The 21030-nt window shown below is 37.7% G+C and overlaps 1 protein-coding gene across 50 annotated transcripts in view; it reads right to left on the bottom strand.

The window, feature by feature from the left end:
• The window catches only part of TTN (titin), a 282255-nt gene that overhangs the window by 216441 nt on the left and 44784 nt on the right, over positions 1 to 21030 (bottom strand). For 49 of the 50 annotated variants that reach the window (XM_073646811.1, XM_073646863.1, XM_073646839.1 and 46 more), the window contains 18 exons: positions 19928 to 20194; positions 19565 to 19837; positions 19213 to 19476; positions 18722 to 18982; positions 18353 to 18613; positions 16912 to 17175; positions 16568 to 16828; positions 16197 to 16457; positions 13959 to 14219; positions 11197 to 11338; positions 10865 to 11030; positions 9982 to 10213; positions 9544 to 9828; positions 8457 to 8576; positions 6418 to 6606; positions 3965 to 4519; positions 2780 to 3301; positions 1710 to 1766 (listed from right to left, as the gene is read on the bottom strand). In XM_073646811.1, coding sequence (XP_073502912.1) covers positions 1710 to 1766; positions 2780 to 3301; positions 3965 to 4519; positions 6418 to 6606; positions 8457 to 8576; positions 9544 to 9828; positions 9982 to 10213; positions 10865 to 11030; positions 11197 to 11338; positions 13959 to 14219; positions 16197 to 16457; positions 16568 to 16828; positions 16912 to 17175; positions 18353 to 18613; positions 18722 to 18982; positions 19213 to 19476; positions 19565 to 19837; positions 19928 to 20194 — 4641 coding nt within the window. The remainder of the gene's footprint in view (positions 1 to 1709; positions 1767 to 2779; positions 3302 to 3964; positions 4520 to 6417; positions 6607 to 8456; positions 8577 to 9543; positions 9829 to 9981; positions 10214 to 10864; positions 11031 to 11196; positions 11339 to 13958; positions 14220 to 16196; positions 16458 to 16567; positions 16829 to 16911; positions 17176 to 18352; positions 18614 to 18721; positions 18983 to 19212; positions 19477 to 19564; positions 19838 to 19927; positions 20195 to 21030) is intronic. The other variant, XM_073646861.1, reaches the window with a different exon arrangement.

The raw sequence follows: 21030 nt of genomic DNA, 5'->3' as shown, positions 1-21030 counted from the left end.
TAACAATTTATCACTTTCCAATTTTTTCTTCCTTTTCCCTTTGCTTTGAGTTTCATCTGAAATAATTTTTTCAAAGCTTATTGTTTTGACAATACCTCTTTTGGGGTACTGATTTCTTAATATCTGAGTTTCTCGACGTTTATCGTGGGGTGATCCAACACATTTAAGGTCAACTTTTAATTTGCTTTCTCTCTTTTTCTGAACTAATGAATCGATACTTTCATGTGTTTTCTCAGAATATCTGACAAAATCCAAGTATTTTGGATTTTGCTCTTCCTTCAGTGCTACAAGCAAGGATGCAGTACTCTCAGCTGAGCCCTCACTGTTAATAGCAAATATACGATAACTTCCAGAATCTCTGTCTTCTACTTCTTTAATTAACAAACTGCAGAAATTAATGTGCATATCACTTTCAGTTTTAGCCACCCTACGTTTCTCTTTCCCAATAGGCTTATTGTTGTGAAACCATGAAATCTTTGGCGCTGGACAGGCCACAAGTTTGCATCGGAAAACCGCAGGCTCTCCTTCTAACACAGATCGAAAAGTCAACTTTTGTGTGAAGGAAGGCTTAATGAACTCAGACCAAGAACCAATCGAAGATGTCCGACTTGCACATCTATTGGATGAGACAAGTCCATGATCCAAGTAGTCTTCTGTATCAGAAAAGGCCCCTCTTAAGTCTTTTCGCTTTTCATTCTTCTTTACCTCATTGAAGAAAATTTCTATGGAAAAAATGAAATCTGTATTTTAAGAATAGTTCACGTTCTCAAATATTTGAATTTATATAAAGTATCTAATTTTCAACTACAATGTTTAATTATGTTTAAATATTTATATATTCATGCTACATAAAGTACAAATCCAGAAAAATATTCACTCACCATATTTGTTCGAATAAACGCAACGCCTTGTTCTTTTTTAAAGATTCTGATGCGAAAATCGTTCGCTGTTTGTTCTTTCTTCCAACTGTAGAAATCTCTTCTTCAACAGACAGGTAAATCTCAACAAATTTTAGGTAATTTTTTTTTTATTCTGTGTGTGCACAGCTGTCCGAAAGTTTTAGTGAGTTTAAAATGTATTATTAAAATCTTACCTGACTTGCAGACAGCAGAATAAACGCCCTTTCTGATCCTTTTGAATGTGAGTAAATAATTTTTGAAAATAACAAGAAATGGCAACTATCCTTAATATAGCTACATTTAAATGAGAAGGCGTTTATTCGAACTAATACAGCCGCATATTTAGGATGTTAAGCAGAAAACAGCAAGCAACAATGATAACATACAGTACTAGATGCCATCTGCAAGCCATGTAAGGTATTTAAATGCGTTGTTTTTAAAAAAAAACAGCATCTTGACAATTATATTACTGTACACATTTTTTACAGTCTTAGATGTTTTTATTAATCCTTTTTCATGCAGAGACGGAAAGCTGTAATAAAATCCTACAGGAAAAGTAAACTACGATCACTGTAAAAGCCCAAAAATTTTGAAAAAAAACTTTCATGCACATTTTATAGTCATACCAAATGTTGATACATATATTGTCTAAGTAAATCAATAATTTATAATGCATTCACATTTTTCTATTAATATACACATCATAATATTACCTTGTCTTGATTGAAGTTCCACTTTTGCGTTGTTTTTAGCATTTAGACCACTGACTGTTTTATTATACATTTATAAGAATAAAATATTTTTGCGTACCTTTTACTTCGAGTTCTATCTGTTTCTCTATTTTCTCCTGCAGAACCTTTTCCAGTGCTGTAAGGAAAAAATAAATATATAGTTTGCAACCTCTTTTCATATTTGGAGTTGATTTCTTAAAGAGGACCTGTGACCAGGTCAAGAGTACCCAGTTATTGCTCTTTATTTTATTACCGCTTGGATAATTATTCAGTTTTTTTTTTAAAATCTCTCATACGGTTCCAGAGATGCAAATTTTTATGGTCTTCACCAAGTTGGTGGTGTTCACACAATTCTCTGGAGGCATGTCTTAGGGCTGCTCAGCATTATTACCCTCTAAGCAATGCCCAATGGTTAAAGACTATAAAAGTAGTACTAATAAAAAGGCCCATATCTCTGTAACCGTATGGTGGATTTAAAAAAAATAATAATGGTATACTCAGGGGAGCACAGTGAATAAAATAAGAGCAAAAACGGACCACTTTTGACCAGGTGGTGGGTTCTCTTTAAATGATAGTACATGGACAAGGATACATTTTAGACAAAGAATGAGCAAATTTTGATAAAAGTTAATTATGATTTAGAACGAAAAGTGATAATTTAAGATTTGAAGTAAAATAAAGAATATTTTAAAGACTCAGATGAAAGCACATACAGTTATCTTTTAATACGTCTACACAATAATACAGGCTACTGACATCAAATGTTTAGTGCCGATGATAAAAAAAAAAGTTGAATTAGCTGTTTGCTCAAGATATTTTTCTTGAATCGATTTGTTTAAGAAAATTAAATAGTAAAGAAAATTGAAATTCTGAAGGGTATCAAGAGTTTTGCTCATTCCTAAGAGTCAAAGACAGATAGACAACCAAACTGAACATAAAGGAGCACATGCCGTCACAATTTAAAGATGTGAGCAAATGTGAAGTGAGTGCATGTGATCATGTGGATGGAGGTATGTGAACATGCCTTGACATGCCTCAAATTTATTTGGAAATTATGAATCTATTGGTGAATGCATTTTGTAAATCTTTGTTCATTGCATACACTGATATGCAAGAATTTATATTTGGAAGGAACATGCAGTTGCCAACCTGTCACTCTCAGATGAGTGTTGCATTCGGCTTGTCCTGCAGCATTAACTATTTTGCAGGTATAGATACCACTCTGCTTTGGAAGAACTTTCAGCAGCTTTAAGCTGCAGAGTGAACCATCATTTCTCAACAGACATGTCGCAGACTCATCAATCAGAATTTTGTTGAAGAGCCATATAACACAAGGCGCAGGTATGCCCTTTATGATACAAAAGAGGGAGACATCGGCGCCTTCCTTTACAAAAGTTTCGAGCTGCATTTGTTCAAGAAACGTTGGAACTATAGCACAAGAGTCTATTATTTCTTCATAAGGAATGACGTCCGGAAAGTATTCTTTGCTTCTTTGTCTTTCAGGACCTTGTGGTCTTTGTGATGGAGTGATAGAAATGCTTGATGTTTTCACGGTGGTTTCCTGTTTTGCTTCGTAAGTACTCTTAATCTGAATTTCTTTGTGAGATTTAAAACTTTTTTTATCTGATTCAGAGTCTATTTGTGCTACTGCCATGGTGGTGGTTTCTTGTGCTAGGTGAGAATAAATTTTAGAAAATGTTAGTTGAGATGGCTTGGGAATACAGTGCATAATAGTACTATAAATTAGATCCAGTTAGATCACTCTCTAAGTTGTTAGTATTGTAAGTATTATAAATAATTTATCGATGGTTCTTCTAATTTTATTGTTATGTTTAATGTAGAAATAATAGTAATGGTAGCATTAGTTATATTAGTTGCAAATCCATAACATTGCAAGATATTATTCCACAATAATATAACTTGCTTATAGCAATAGTGACTTTTTGTAAGTTACATTAATTTCTATTTGTAATTAATCTTTTTTTTTGCACGTATAAATATCAAATTTCTTGTGAAAAATCACAATTTATTGCAGTAGCAATAATGCAATGTCTGTAATGTCATAAAACACAACAAACAACATTTTTATAATATAATCATTCTACAATTTTTCTTGTGAAAATATTGGCATAGAGTTAATTAAGCACATTAGAATTTAACATTTTTGTGCAAAATGTTATATTACTTAGTTTTTTCATTTTACATTAACATTGTTAGCTTGAGATTTTATTTGTGATTGATTTTAACAACCAAAGAACCATCATCTTATTTTTTTTTATTTTCATGTATTGAAAAATGAATCTGGCATCAAAATTAATCAAAATTAATAGCCACCTTCTACAGTTAGTACTGCTGCGCTTGTCTCTTCTCCAAAATCATTATGTAAAGTGCAACTGTATGTGCCTTGATCTGTCAGCTGAACATTCGCTATGGTAAGCAACATGACATTTCCATTTTGAGAAATTTTTACTCTCGTTGTGTCTTCTATTGGTTGGCCTTCATGTTTCCAAATGACTTGAAGGTTGCCATCTTGTACTGCACAGATAAACTGGGCTACGTCTCCACATTTCACAGTCATATCATGAAGTTGAAGCAGTATCTTTGGTGCATGACTGTCATTGTCCTTAATGTCAGCGTTGGTAACCACTTCTGAACTACTTTGACTGATGGTTTCTTTAAACTCTGCTTCTACTGTCTTCACAGATGATGCAGTTATGGAAGAACTTTCAGAAACACTTTCAAAAACCTGTATACCTTCTTCAGAGGTAAGCCCTTGCACTGATTTAAATCCTTTTATATACACTGTGGCTTCTGACACTGACTTTGTGCTGACAGACTCTGTAATGCTTTTCGTAGAACTTGTAATGCTTTGACTAACTACGGATTTCACTGTGTAATCAAGCGAAAAAAAAGAAATTATCAACTAAATTGTCCAATATTCCTTACGATAAAGAACAAATATGTTGATCAAGAAGACTTAAACATGACTTGAGAATAACGCATGCCAACTGCATGCTCTGTACAAAAAAAAAATGACAAAAGATGAAGTACTGGAAATTCATGCTGACATAGAAGGTTGCATCTTCTTTCGTTGTCGCTTTCCGAATTTTGATTAAGATTGTTCTTTAATGATCCAAAGTAAGAGTGACACCTGTTTTACTATTGGATTAAAATAATTGGTAATTGTTAGATAATTTAGGTATGGTTGGTTCAACTGATAATTTCGAAGTGAAATGAATAACCATGTCAAAAGACGTGGGTATGGTGGAGCAATGATTTAGACATCGTGACAGTCAACGTAAGAAAGTGAATTTGTGTGATGTTAGTGATATCTGCATTCTGAGTGAACACTGTAAGAAGTGAATATTGTAAGAAAGATGAAAACCTATTAGTAATAGTGAAAATGTGTCATATGTGAACCCAATGGGACGGTGGGGCTTTACCTTCAGTCACTGTTAGGGTGGCTGCGCAGGAGACTTCACCAGCACTATTTTTTGCTTTGCAGGTATATTCTCCAGCGTTCTCAAGAAAGGCATCCACTATGATAAGTATAGCTGTGTTTGTAGATTCATCGAAATAAAAGACTATATTTTTGGAAGGTAGAACTATATTTTGGTTGTGAACCCAATATATTTCTGGTTTGGGAAAACCAGAAACTCTTGCCACAAAGCGCACGGTTTCCCCACTATTTACTGTATAGCTTGAAATAGGCTGGATGAAGATAGGACTACGAGCAACCAGCTCCCTCTTAAATGACTCGGAAGAAATAATCTGCCCCGGGGGAAGTGATGCACAATTTGCAGGAATTGTTTGCCCTGAAAAGAAGCATGTTCATTTTTATTTGAAAAAAGTAGCTAGCACAACTAAAAATAGGTTCCTTAAATGGGTTGTCCTGGCATGTAATATTGATGGCCTATCATTAGAATAGTTCATCAATATCAGATCGGAGGGAGTCCATCATCTGGCATTCCCACCATTCAGAGTTGTGCTGGTCAGCTCTATTCATTGTTTCCGTCTTCAATGTATGAAGCTAGTATGAGCTGATCGGTGGGGATGCTCGATGTTGGACCAACACTGATCTGAAATTGATGAACTATCATGGGGATAGGTTATCAATAATGCATGCATTGGCCACCCCTTTGTACACTTATGTAAGGCTTAAAAAAAATTCAAAAACAAATACATTTTTGTCAGATGGAGGGTTCTACTCTACTCCTTAGCAGGGCTAAAAGTCAAACTGACTGAGATGGTAGACTGACGAATTTTAGTAAGTCAACCTTTCTTGTCATATTGGTCAGTTTGGTCTGAATTCTTAATAGATATTTATATGATAAAATGTGTATGGAAAAGAAGAAAATGTTATTGTAGATCATATGCTACTTACGTTGTGTGACTTTTTATTTTTTTTATAAATGGTATTCTTTATTGTTTTATTTGCGTGTTCTTAGTGTTTTGTTTTTTTGGTTGTGCAAAATGTTTGGATATCTTTGTGACACAGAAAGATTGCACCTTTAGAGTATGCAATGGTCAACAACGTGGAAAAGAACAGACAGGACATAAAAGCATAGCAAGGAACCAAGAAGATGGTAATATGACAATGAGAAATAATGGTTACACTGCTTTTCCATATTCACAAAAAGAATATGTATGTTTCGGTAGCATCTAAATGGATTGTATTAGTGAATTTAATTGACAATGATGACAAAGACTATGTTAGCACCACTGTTAAATAGTTGATCTATATATATATATATATATTACACCACTGATCTTTTAAGAAGACATACCTTCAAGCCTGAGATTTGCAGTGCAGGAGACTTGTCCAAGAGCATTGCTAGCAGAACAAGTATAGACGCCTTCATCTTCAGAGTAGGCCTCTGCGATTTCAAGTTGATAGGTGTCTTCAAATTGGGTCATTTTAAAGAAGCGTGATGGCTTGATCTCCTTGTCTTTGCTGAACCAGGAAACTTTCAGATCTGTATAAAGACAATAGTGTATATAAATGTATAACTATAAAAATTTATTTTTATATACAAGGGTCAGTCATTAAGTAATGCCTCCTATTTTTTTTTCTCCTTAAATAAGGTAGTTATGTTAAATATTAGAATTTGGCACAATTCCTCAAACCTTCTTCTCCAATCCACAGCAATTGCAACTTCTTGCACCAACAGGTGGCTGGACTGTATCCGTTTGCAAAATGGCTGACATGGATGTTCGTATTAGACAACGTTCTGTGATTGAATTCTTGCATGCAGAAGGTGAAACGCCCATTCAAATTCATGAGAGACTGAAAGATGTGTACGGTGATGCAACAGTGGATGTCAGTACTGTTAGACGATGGGTTCGTCGCTGTAACACAGCTGAAGGGCCATCACCATTGGCTGACAAAATGCGGAGTGGCAGGCCAGTAACCGCAGTGACTCCAAGCAACATTCAGCGAGTCGATGACATCATTCGTGGTGACCGCCGGGTGACTGCAGATGAATTGTGTGGCATTATCTGCCTCAGTAACGGCAGTGTGATGAAAATTATTGGACAACTGGGATACAGAAAAGTTTGTGCACGGTGGGTCCCAAGAATGCTTTTTACCATGCTGGAATACATGCCCTTGTTAAACGGTGGACCAAGACTGTGGAAATGGATGGAGATTATATTGAAAAGTGACAAATTAATCGTTAATGTTGTGGTTTTCAACCTATGCAATTGCATTTGAATTTCTTGCCAATTAAAAGGAGAGAAAAAATAGGAGGCATTACTTATTGACTGACCCTCATATTATTTTATATAAAACCCCTCTATATTTTTAAAGGGAACCTCTCACATCAGAAAACATTATTTACGTGCATATATAGGGTTAATCTGCAGGTAAATAGCATTACAAATGCTGCTCGGCTGCCTTTCTGAAAGTGCAGCTAAAGGGAGAAAATGAATTTGTATCTTCCCGGGAGCTGCCAGCTTTGCATCAAGGGGGCATGTACAGAGCAGTTATAGTCACCTCTCACAGCACCACGATTGGCGGTTGCAAAGCACTTTTATTGACAGCTCGCTCTGGACAGATGCACTTCACAGCGAGTTTTCATCCGAAGTGCCAGGGTGTGCCTTCACAATGCTATGAGCCATAACTGAAGTCACTCTGTGAACACGCCCCTGACTGAAAGCCAGCGGTTCCTAGAAGGAAACAAGCTTATTTTCTCCTGGTAGCCACACTTACAGTAAGCATTGTGACCCTTTTACCTGCAGATAAACCCTATATCTGCAGGTAAATGGTGTTTTCCAGGATGACTGGTTTCCTTTAAGGCATACCATGATACCTATAGTAAATATATGAAGAAATGGGTTCACATATTTATTACAAATGAATACCAATATGATAATGATATCGAATGTACCAAACATCTAAAATTTGTTCCATACTATGCTATTCCAATATTAGGAAATTTTAACTTATTGTTTGTATATTTAACATTTATACAATTTATTTATTTATTTTTTTGAAGCAAAATTTAAGTTTTCATAATCTCTAATTGCTGTCTTTCAGTAAAAACTTTTAATAGTTACTGCAGCTGTTCTGAGTTGTGAATCTGCATAATCATCACACATCCAGGACAGATTTTTATGTAATGGAGGTAGACAATGAAGGTTACTATTGAATCATAGTATGCAGAGATCATGAAAACCTTTGTAAATGGATACAAGAAATGTGTTGTAAAATTGTATGGCTTTACATTATACAAATAATAAGCTTCATTAGTGAAATCAGACTACCCATTTAGGTTTTTTTAGTTAGCTTTAATGGAACTTTGTACTGGTCGATGGGTGAACTAACCTGTGCCTGAGACACGACACTGGAAGCTTGCCGACTGTCCTTCTGCAGTAATGGCATCACGAAGAGGTGCGATAATTTCAGGTGGGTAGGCTGGAGCCTCCAAATCTGGTGACACTACTTCTGCGATTCAAAAATAGACACACTGGATTAATATCTATAGTCACATCTAATCGATAATTTATCAGTAACGGTTTTAGAATTTATAAAGATACACCTTTCCTTTAAAGGGGTTCAAGTCTGCAGTCATTCTATGTGACTGCAGACTTGTGACTCCTCACAGAGCGCACAGTGCATACTGTCAAGATTTTTCAATGACGGCGTCGGGAGTGCGAGGTCATATGACCGCAAGTATGCGATCTGCGTACTTCTGGTCACATGCCGACTTGATGTGTCCAGCATTGATCAATTCACTTGTATTGAGCGAGGCCACGCATGTTTAATTGGCATGTGACCACATGTATGCAAATCACATACTTGTTGTCAATTTCCCCCGCCAACTTCCGGTGCTGGCATCAGAGAATCCTGACAACGTGCAGTGTGCACACTGTAAGGATTTACAAGTCTACAGACACACAGAGTGACTGCAGACTTGTACATTAAGCCTGGTCAACACCTTTAAAGTGTTACATTCAATTGCATAGTTGAAAACAAAAAAGGACTAAACTGATTTATGATATAAAAAATGTCTAACAAGTTTCTTGAAATGTGTACTTAGTTTGAAAATCCATGTCAGAATGGTTGCATACTAGTGTTCGAAAAGAGTATTTCACGAATCCAGCCTACTGTTCATTATATTATCAGAACTATCCAATTATTTTGACATGGATTTTCAAATGAAGTACACCTGCCTCTTCAGGTCTAAGAGAGCTATTTAATAATGTATACAGGTTGTATTGTGAAATCTGGTGACAGATCTACTTTTACAGACTACAAACCGCATCACAACACTAGTTGACGACACAGACACATCACATCATAGAAAATCACGTTTTTTTTTTAAAAAAGCTAGCAATCTCACACCCTCATCTAAGGATATGTTGTAACGTAAGGTAGGAGACATCTGTTAATTTGATAGAACCATAATTACCTTCAACAGTAAGTGTTGCAGATGTGCTGGCCATTCCAGAGTCATTGCTTGCTTCACAGGTGTACAATGCAGCATCTTCAGGGAAGGCTTCAATGAGCAATAGGGTGTATTCCTGACCATCATGAAGGAACTTGCACTTGAAACCAGCAGAAAGTTTAGTTGAGTCTTTAAACCAAGCTACGGTTGGCTGTGGTTTGCCGGACACAACAGTACAGAAACGTGCAGGTTTTCCAGATTCCACATGCACTGGCTCAAGTTTCTTTATTATAACTGGAGGTTCTGGAGCTGTTGAAAAGTCAACACCAATGTTTAGCTACACGAGAAGCATCCTTAGTCCTAATGTGAATATATAGCAACTTTGCATATTGTACAAATCTGAGCTCTTAAAAAAGTATAGAATTTATCAGGTCTCCAAAATCTTGATATTTCGTCACCTACCATTTACATAAAGAGTGGCAGTGCTTCTATTTTTGCCAGCGGTAAAGGTATATTCTCCAGCATCGCTGTTCGTAGTTTCTGTGATGCACATACGATGGACACGTCTTTCCACAATGTACTCGTATCGCTCTTCAATATGGAAATTGATTTCAATGCCATCCTTATGCCAATGAGCATCAACATCGTCCTCATTGACTTCAAATTCAACCACGGCTCTTTGTCTTTCGACAGCCTACAAATAATAGTACTGTATCATTACTGATCTCAACATTGTAACAAGAAAATTTTAGTTGAATACTATATTTTCACATTAGCATTTCAGCTACTAAGTGCCCATATAATAGTAAAAGTATGGGTCCAATTAATTATTGCATTTGTGCCTTTTTTTGTCTAGTTTTTGGTGTTTTTAGCCTTATTTTGATTTGCGCCAATTTCTTTTCTTAATTTTTGAGTATTTTATATCTGTTTCTATGCTTTTTTATGTTCGCCAAAGTGGGTATGTTTTTTGTTTTCCAAATGTCTGTGGCCGATTCATTAATTGCGACTTTTTTAAAATGTCACATCATTTTTGTGCAAATGTACTCCAGTCCCCCCACCAGTGATTTTATATTTGCATTACATTTCTGCACAAGTTTTGCAATATTTTAGTGGAATATGCTCTAAAAATTGGCAAAAGACAAAAATAAAGAACATTTTTATTTATGCATAAAAATCATGAACCATGTTTGAAGAATTTGTTGCAAAAAACAACATATACCATTTGACAAAAAAACTCAAATAATGAATCTGACCCTATATTTCCTTCAAAGTTAACCCTCTATTTTTCATTAATAATTTAAACTTGTGTAAAATTTACAAACTTATAATTTTTTAGAATAAATACCTCAATCTCTTTCCGAGGACATGTAATACGGACATCCCGACCTTCTACATGTAAATTGGCAGTGGACATATTACTACCAGCAACTACAGAGTACTGCCCAGCATCGGACATGCGAGCAGAAGGAATCACAAGGCGGTGAACATATCTCTCACTCTGAATTTTAATTCTAAATTGAAAAATAAAATAAAGAATTATATATATTAAATATTGCTGAAAGTTTGCATGCTATTTTTTTTTAAAGAAAAATTCTACAGCTCTGTTCACATTTAAGACATGGCTTACTTTGATCTCTATTTTCAAACAGATTCCACCAGATCCAGAAGAAACCTTACCTGTCAGTGATTTGGAGTTCTTGACCATCCTTCATCCACTGTACGAACAGATCAGGTTCAGAGATTTCACATTCAAATGTTGCTCTTTTCTTTTCAACAACTTTAATTTCTTTGATCTGTTTCCTGAATTCTATGTGACGCGCTAAAAGAAATCAATGTAGTGAAATTAATATTTACAAACCTCAAATATAGACATTTACAGTGTTGTAATTTTATGTCAGCTTAGGGGCAAAAGTAAAACTACCCAATGTCCTTGTGTAGGACCTTTTTTTTTGCTTCTTCTTAGGGTAGATTCACACGTCTGATTTCACCACATTTGAGAAAAATGGTCTGATTATTCTGATCAGAGTTTGATCAGTCTTTGATCAGTGTGGCATCAGTTTTTCTCGGACGTGGAGAGGGAAAAAAAACAAAAAGTTTCTCCATCTTTTCCATTCTGTCAGTCCATAAAAATTGGGCTGCACTTGGATGTCAACCGAATACTGTCCGGTTTTTTTCACAGACCCATAGACTTGCATTGTCGATTTTGATACGACACTCCGTAGATCGACAATTGGACATGTTCACAGCCCCATAGAATATCATGGGTATGAATGCTATCCGTGAAAACCACAGATAGCACTCGAACGAAAAAATCAGGGGCGTACATAAAAATCATTCTAATTGGGCCCCACCCACCCACCCACCCAAAAAAGAAAAAAAAATGAAATAATTGTCGGGGTCACAGAAGAACATATCTCATAACTTTTCAGCCTTTACATAGTAACTTTCCTCCTGCTCAAATCCTAGATTCCTCTTTCATTGCCTCCATAAAGTAAGATGCCAACAAAACTGCCCCCCAAACACAGTATGATACCCCCATGGCGAATTCCTCCAAATTAGTCTCCACATGAACAATGTAATGACCCTACTATACCCCACTTCAACTCCCAAAGCAGAGTATGGTGATCCCAACACAGAATAATCCCCCAACTGTGACCCCCACACAGCTCTCCATGCAGTATAATGGGCCTACATACAGTATAATGGCCCCACACAGTATAATGGACCACACCTCACCACACTGTATAATGGCCCCCACTAGCCCTCTAAACAGTACGATGGACCCCACACAAACCTTCACACTGTATAATTGCTTGCATACAGTATAATGGCCCCCCATATAGCCCTCCAAATATTATAATGACCCTATATAACCTTCCATATAATATAATGCACCCCCCATAATCCTCTGTATAGCATATTGCACTACCCATGGACCTCCATAGAATATAATGCACTCTCCATGGTCCTGCATATAGTATAACACTAATAATAATATCATAATAATTTTTATTTATATAGCGCCAACATATTCCGCAGCACTTTACAATTAAGTAGGGACATGTACAGACAATACAAACAATACAATGTATCACATTTCAACCGTTACATGAGGAGTGAGGGCCCTGCTTGTAATCTTACAATCTACATGGAAATGGGGGGACACAATAGGTAGAACATGGTCATCAGCCAGTATCTGTCTAAGAGCAGTTATCGTGTGGTATTTGGTGCATTGAGGATGTGGAGACAGATGAATAGGCAGGAGCAGATTAAGATTAATATTTAGGAGGGAACAGGGGAGAGTTAGGTTGGTGAGTTGAGGTGATAGGCTTGTTTAAACAGATGTGTTTTTAAAGCATGTTTGAAGACATGGGGGCAAGATATTAGTTGGATCATTTGGGGTAGTGCATTCCAGAAAACTAGCGCGGCACGAGAGAAGTCTTGGAGACGGAGAGGTGTGAGGTTCGGAGGGGTGAGGTCCTCCATATAATATAAAGCACTCCACATGGTTCTCGATATAGTATAATACGCTCCCCATAGGCCTCGATATAGTATAATGCACTCTCCATGATCCTGCATACAGTATAATGCACTCCCCATGGTCCTTCTTACAGTAGAATACACTCCCCTTGATCCTTCATACAGTATAATGCACTCTCCATGATCCTGCATACAGTATAATGCACTCCCCATGGTCCTTCTTACAGTAGAATACACTCCCCTTGATCCTTCATACAGTATAATGCACTCTCCATGATCCTGCATACAGTATAATGCACTCCCCATGGTCCTCCATATAATATAATGCACTCTCAATGGTCCTCCATAGAGTATAATAAACGCCCCATAGTCCTCCATAGATTATACACACTCTGCATAGTCCTCCATAGGGTATAATGCACACTCCCATAGGGTATAATGCACACAACCAAGAGGGTATAATGCACCCCCCCATAGGGTATAATACACCCCACAGTCCTTCTGTATTATGGGTGCCACGTACTCACTGATTGTAAAATAAATAAATACATACTCACCTCTCCTCCCCGTTCCCCCCGCTGCAAGGCTCTCTGCAGTGCGTCTCAGCAGCTCCACTGTCTGACACAGCATGGCGCGATGAAGTGATATCATCGCGCCCGCTGCGTCAGTCTCAGAGGGGGAATGATGGGAGAGGGAGTGTCACATAACGCTCCCTCCTCCATTATTGCTTTCAATTGTTTCGGCATCTGCTGATACAGTTGAATGAGGGGCAGGGGGAGATGCTGGCTAGCCTGAGGGGTGTGGGCGCTGACACCGGGCCTCCCAGCTCACAGGCCCCATAGCAGTCGCGTGGCCTGCTGCCATTGGCGGTATTCCACTGGTATAGACCCTTACACAGATTCAAAGAAAAGACATACATAGAAAAAAAAACATTTTAAAATGGACAAAAATAAGCTTACCTTCAACATATAAATTAGCCTTAGATACTGCCTTTCCAGCAACAAAACTGTATTCTGCGGCATCACCAAAGTGGACATTTCGGATTGTAAGAGAATGGGTCTGTTGTTTGGCTTTTATCTGGCTTCGTTCAGTAGATTTGATTTCAACACCGTTCTTCAGCCATTTAAAAGTGATGCCTTCATGATTTACAGTCACTTCAAAAGTAATGGTGTCTTTTTCTTCCGCATTAATATCTTTTAACATGGAAGTAATCAGCACCGCTGAAAAAAAAAAATACAGGAGGTTTTACAATCACGATTCTCAGCAAGTATAATGTGTCTGTTAAGTATTGACGTTCGGCTCAATCTTCTGGTTCTAGTCTTAAAAAATTATCAAATTCGAGATTATTGGATCCCTATGTACAAAAAAAAAATCCTACTCCAGTTCCAGCACTTTAGTGGTCCCCACCAGTCAAAATTTAGAGGGGTTATTTATCCCGCAATATCAATCACAGCTCACTGACTTAACATCTTAAAATAAAGTTTCCAAATATGATCAATTTCCAAAAGTGCTCACTGCCCCAGATATTACCTCCTGAAAACCCGTATGTCAGAGGCCTTTTCCTATCTGGTTGCCCATGGATGCGTCCTGTAGTTCGCACATGCTCAGTAGATACCGGCTATTTATTTATATTGGGTATCCTCTTCTATCCACAGTTGGGCCGTCCTTACTATACAGGGTGGGCATAGGTACTGTGCGCCTGCTCCTGCCAACAGAGGAGCAGCTACCCTCCTATCTGCCCGTGAAACTCATCCATGCAGCAGAGTGAGCATAGACGTACCAGCCACTAAACCACCAATGTTTTTTCTCATTAAAAACAAGAATATTTCTGTCCATAGTTAATATAATGAACGCCTACTACCTATCAATGCAATATAAATACAACTAAGCCTTTTCTATACTGTCTAGCACATAAACTGTCATTGTTGCCCATAGCAACCAATCAGAGCTCAGCTCTCATTTTTTAAACAGCTCAGAGAAAATGAAAGCTGCACTGTTGATTGGTTGATATGAGCAACATAGACGGTTTTTGGAGATAGGATAAGACAAATAGGGGGAATATATCTAAAATACATAGAGAACTGGAGGATTCATTACACACTGCAGTGGGGACTGATGAGAATTTATTGATATCACATTCGAAACAATTCTCAGCACCACGTCTCCTCTTGTCAACTCTATCCCAATGGACATTAGCAGATCACAGAGCAGGTGAAGGAGCAGCTAACATTATCTGTACATGGGGGAAAGCAGGGAGACCGGAGAAGAAGCAGGTGGTTGTGGGATATGTAGTTTACAGTGGTCACATGGGTAGCACTGAAGGACTGCCCAAGTCACACTGAGCAGAGAGAGACAAATATGGAGCCAAAAAAAAATGTAAGAAACTTGCTGACGAGTACAGGGAGGTATGGCTAGGTCACTTTAGAGGTTATTAGACTCCAGGGAGTTTAAAAAAAAATAGAGATTATGGGATAACCTCTATAATGATGTAACATACTGTCCATCATTCATGTGACCTCTGCAGCCAATCACTGACCTCAGTCGTCACAATCCGTTCCTGCAAGTCATCACTGAAGACAGTAATTAGCTGCAGTCTGACATATGCAATGCATACTTCCGACCACATTCCGACTAGACTTGTCCGGCCTCTCTCAATACACTTGCACTGAGTGAGGCCGCGCCCATCTAGTCGGAATGTTGCTGGGAGTGACTGCAGACTTGTAGTTTAAGACCGGACAACCCCTTTAATTTTTTTTCACTTTATAACATTTCTTTCTTACAGACCCCTCTCTTAAACTGCAGGACAACTCTCTTAATTTATTGGCAGTTAATATAACTGTGGCCGGCATCCTTAGGCCAACATCTGGGGTGCCTCTTGACTGTCCTGATACGACTGCCAATAAATACAGGTGTCAAGCATTCTTATATATAGTATCTATCTATCTAAAAAAAAAAAAGAGAATAAGGCAGCACTCCAATCTTCAGATGAATTTTCTGTGATTTATTGACACAAAGTCATGGTGGCAACGTTTTGTTTCGTTCCAACTGAGGAACTTTTTCAAGTTCTGTATATTACATTACCCATACAGTATATATGTAGATACTGTATATATATATATGCATGTATGTGTATATGTGTATTACGTTGACAATAGCGATATAAGTGCTAATGAAACCATCTGTTGAAGTATACATACGTTTCACAGTTAAAGTGGCGCTGACTTTGTCATTTCCACAGACGAATGTATATTCAGCAGAATCTTCGCTGCTTGTATTCATGATAATCAGTTGGTGTAGTTTTCCCTGAACTACAATCTTGAACTTTTCGCTCATTTCAATTTCCACTCCATTCTTCAACCAAATGGATGGCACGTTGAAGTGGGACACCTCACACTGGAATGAGGCTGTCTTAGTTTCAGGGACTTCAATGTTCTTCATCGTCTTTGTAATGTGTAAACCTAAAAAGGAACAGAAGTCAAATATTTATCACCCAATAGTTTTTTCATAAGAAGAAGGCAATAAAACATAGAGAAGCAAGATGAAAAACAATATTAGGAATTGCCCTTACTTTCCACAAACAGCTTGACTTTGCACTCAAGTTGTCCAACTACAGCTGTATATTCGCCGGCATCGGCAGGAGTCGCATTCTGCAAGACAAGCTTATGAACTTTGCGATCTGATACTATTTTATGCTTGTCGCTTGGTTTCAGCTCCACATCCTTAAAGAGCCATTTGACTGGAACAGTATCATGAGAAACGCTGAGTTCAAATGATGCTGGTGTGTTTTCCAGAGCAGTCACATCCTTGGGTTTCTTGATAATTTTCACAGCTAAAATAAAATTTAATAGAACATTAACACAACTGTGAAAGATGTAGCTTTCGAGATATTCATATCCAATTTGAAGAACTTACTCTCAACATGGAGTCTGGCATTAGCACCAATCTTTCCAAGTTTGAAGCTGTAAACGGACTCATCTGGAACAATACAGTTCTTGACTCTCAAGGTGTGCACTACTCCATCTACTGTGATGTCATACTTGTCATTAGATTCCAGTTCCACACCATTTTTGATCCACTGGGCTCCTTTCACATCAGGATGAGTAAGTTCTACACTGAAAATAGCATCTTGGGTCTCCGTAACAGTTTGATTCTTCAGTGTCTTCTTTATCTTAACAGCTAAAAAAGAAAATAATCAAAATAAAATAATCACCATGAAACACTGAATTTCATAATGTTAGTAGTTACTAATGATAAGTATGCAAATTGTCTCTTCAGAGAGGAAGAGGATTTGAACAGTTCAAGTCCTCTTCCACTCTGAAGAGACAATTTGCATATTTAATTTCACAGAGGAGCATGCAAGGTGTTTAAGTCTCCTCATACTGGCGTGCCAGACCTGGCATGTCACTCTCCACAAGGAGAAATGTTACCCCTTAGATAGTAATGGTAGGTAAAATAAACAAGAACTGACACTTAGGGATAAAGATGTGCCAATTAAAGAAAATCTGTCAGCCCCCCAACACTCTGTCTCTAATCAGTGCTGATATAGAAAGACTATTGGGGCGATTCATCAAAGCTTTTTTTGTCAGACTTCTGGCCAAAAAAGCTTAGAAAAATCACAATTTTTGGCACAATGCAAGGTTGCACAAAAAATGTGACTTCTGCTGTTTTCGTACCATTCTTACCCCAGCTCCAACAAAGCAGGCGGAGCTGGAGTGGGAAAGGAGCGTGGCGTCCACCGCTAGTCAAATTCATGACAAGCAGTGGCGTTCGCTGCTACACAAATCTATAGATCTTACTCCAGAGAAGGCTGGAGTAAGATTTGTGGTGAGGCACACATAGTGGCGCACACCACTAACGTGCTTAAGAGGTGTGAGCATCTGCTGAATCAGTATCTGCTCCAAAACATCCCCTCATCAAGATTGGTGAGAGAATCGTCGGTCTTGAATCACCCCCTATATTCATAAATGAGATTAAAATCCAGCGCGTGCCTTCCACATGGTCCATCCAAGACTAATCTTTGGATTTCTGCAGTTGGCGTAGTAGAGATTTGCAGTTTTCACTGTCTTGGATAAACAAGGGGATTAGAAATATTGTCATATAATGAAGCTTATTCTCAGATTCCATATGGAATCTAAAAGAAATAAATTGCTTTCTACACATTTCCGTGCAGATTTGTTTCTTCGGCAGCGCTAAAAATGTTTGACGAAAATGTTATATGTTATATAGGAACCCTATTTACATGCATAGGATATGGACTGTCGCTGGAACTGTAATATTCCCGTATTCTGTAATTTCCTATGCACTCAATATTCATTATAGAGTAAATATGCTATGTGCATACTGGACGGCTAACCTTCAACTTTGAGTTTTGCAGATGTTTTGGATGTTGCAACTTGATAGGTATATTCTCCAATATCTTCAAGCTTGCTGATAGGAATTATAAGCTGTCTCTTGGCACCAACCGATTCGCTTTTTATGCTGTCACTGAAGTTAATTTGTTTCCCTTCTCTTAGCCACTGTCCTTTGGAGCCTGGATTAGCTACTTCACACTCAAATATTGCTTTTTGGGATTCAGCAACTGTGAGATCCACAAGCGGCTTGCTGATAGCGCCACCTAAAGGGATAAATAAATGAACACAGTAAGAAAACAAGTAATGTCATTTCCACTAGATACAATGTAATTTTCCAAACGTTTTTAGGGTTTTATGGCTCTGTGAAGTACCTGAAACTGTAATTTTTCCACTAGTTTGCTGTTCCCCAGCAAAAAATGTGTACTGTCCTTCCTCGTCCTTCATCATATCAATAATTGTAAGAGTGTATATCTTGCCCTTGGATTCGATCTTGTACTTTGGACTTGGCTTAAGTTCTTCATTTTTGAAAAGCCATAAGGCGTCAACTCCTGCATGGGACAACTCAACCTCCAAGGTCACATTCTGAGTCTCTGTGCAAGTTCTGTCACTAAGGCCTTTTATAATTGTGATTTCTGTAAGATAAGAAATAATTTTGTATATTTATATTGGTGCTTAATTTTGTACGAGAGCTGTCCAAAAATAAATGACAATGTTCTGCCATACAATATCTATTAATAGTATTTTACATGCATAGGCATACTGTATAAATTCCACTTTTCATTTTTTTTTAAATAAAAGCTTTACAAACTCTATATAATTGCCGATTTGCACTCAAAACTATAATAACATTTCTAATACTTACTTTCCACGGTAAGGTTGCAGGTGGATTCCACTTTACCAATCATCAGCTTGACTTGTCCTGCATCAGAAGCATGGGTTCTTGAATATACCAGCCTCTGCTTTGCACCTTTGGCTATTGCTTGCACTCGGTCATCAAGTTTCATTGGATGATCATTGACTGACCATTTCGAAGAAGTCATATCAGGAACTGACACTTTACACTCAAGGACAGCCTTTGTTCCTTCAATAGCATGGACATCTTTTAGAGGTATGACAATCTCAACACCTGCAGAAAGTAAATATAATAATTACAACATGGCTTATATTTTATACTTGAAAAATATAGAAACAGAGTGAAGTGGGTTAACACTCACTATAAACAGACAACTGTCCAGATGTGGATAGATCCAGCTCTGGTACAGTAAAGGTGTATTTTCCAATATCATCGGCAGTGGTGTCTTCAATAAGTAGCATGTGTGACTGTTTGTCAATTACAATATGAATACGATCACTGGGCTGTATCTCTACTCCATTTTTGAGCCAAACTCCTTCAGCATTTTCAAGAGATACTTTGACTTCCAGCTGAGCAATGTCACCCTCACAAACTTTCTGATCGGAAAGACCTTGTATGATTGAAATAGGACGGGCTGTAAAAAAAAGTACAATTTATAGTAAGATATCTATAATGAACCTAAAAAAGTAATTTATTTTTCTCAACTTCAAGACAATAAACTTACGTTTCACTTTCATCTGTGCAGTGGTCTTTTTCCCAGCAACCACAAAACTGTATTCTCCTTGATCTTCTTTTGTGACGTCTTTAATGGTAAGAACTTGGCGCCCTCTGCGGGATGTAGTAGCATATTTGCTACTAGGTGCTATCTCTGTATCACCATGGTACCATTTACCCTCGATGTCTTCAAGAGAAATAGCGCACTCAAACTCTCCGGATTGTGTTTCTGGAACCTCAATGTCCGAAAGTTCTTTGGTAAACGCAACAGGAGTACCTATAATAGAGATGAGTATTTAAGATTGTATTAAGAAAGTTTAATACTATAGGTCCACAATCTATGAGGAAACATGTAAGAGGTAAAAGTGTTTGGTTTGTACAATTGTTCAACTATTAGTGATGAGCGAGCATGTTCTGTTAACAATTTCGGCGAGCATGCTTGAGTGCTTGCCAAGTATCTTCAGCGTGCTCAGGTGTTATCTTTGAGTAACTCTGTGTGCATGATTTGCGACTGTTTGACAGCTTTAATACATGTGACAAATGCCTAAGAAACAGGCATTCCTCACATGTATTAAAGCTGTCAAACCGTCGCAAATCAGGCTCACGGAGTGACTCAAAAAAACACCCAAGCATGCTCATAGATCTTGAGTAACGAGGATGCTCACTCATCACTACCAACTATCATTTCCTAAAACAAAGTTGCATGACCCAGTCTTCCGGGCATGGACTGTGGGGATTTCTCTCAAGTGCTCAATTGAAGGTATCAGATTGTGGGTAAAAAAGTAGATGGGGAGAAAATAGAGAAAACTTAGATTAAAGCATCTGAAAAACTTCCTAAAAAATATGTTTTTTATGGCAAACTTTAAATAGTAGATGTTAGGAATCTGTCTGTGGTGGTGCATTCCAGAGAACTGGTGCAGCACAAGCAAAGCCTTGGAGATGAAAATTGGAGGTTTGAGTTACGGATGATGTTAATCTTACACCATTGGCAGAATGTAGCACCAATATGGGGTGGTGGAGAGAGAGGAAGAAGGAGATATAAGGTGATGCAGGATCTTGTAGGCAAGAGCGATACGTTTTTATGTGTTATCAAAAGTGGATTGGCGACCAGTG

The sequence above is a fragment of the Phyllobates terribilis genome, unplaced genomic scaffold, assembly GCF_046119375.1.
Source record: "Phyllobates terribilis strain yellow unplaced genomic scaffold, ASM4611937v1 Scaffold_9__5_contigs__length_417890890, whole genome shotgun sequence".
NCBI classification, from domain to species: domain Eukaryota; kingdom Metazoa; phylum Chordata; class Amphibia; order Anura; family Dendrobatidae; genus Phyllobates; species Phyllobates terribilis.
The sequence above is the reverse complement of the archived record's forward strand: the minus strand, read 5'-3'. Positions and strand labels throughout refer to the sequence as shown.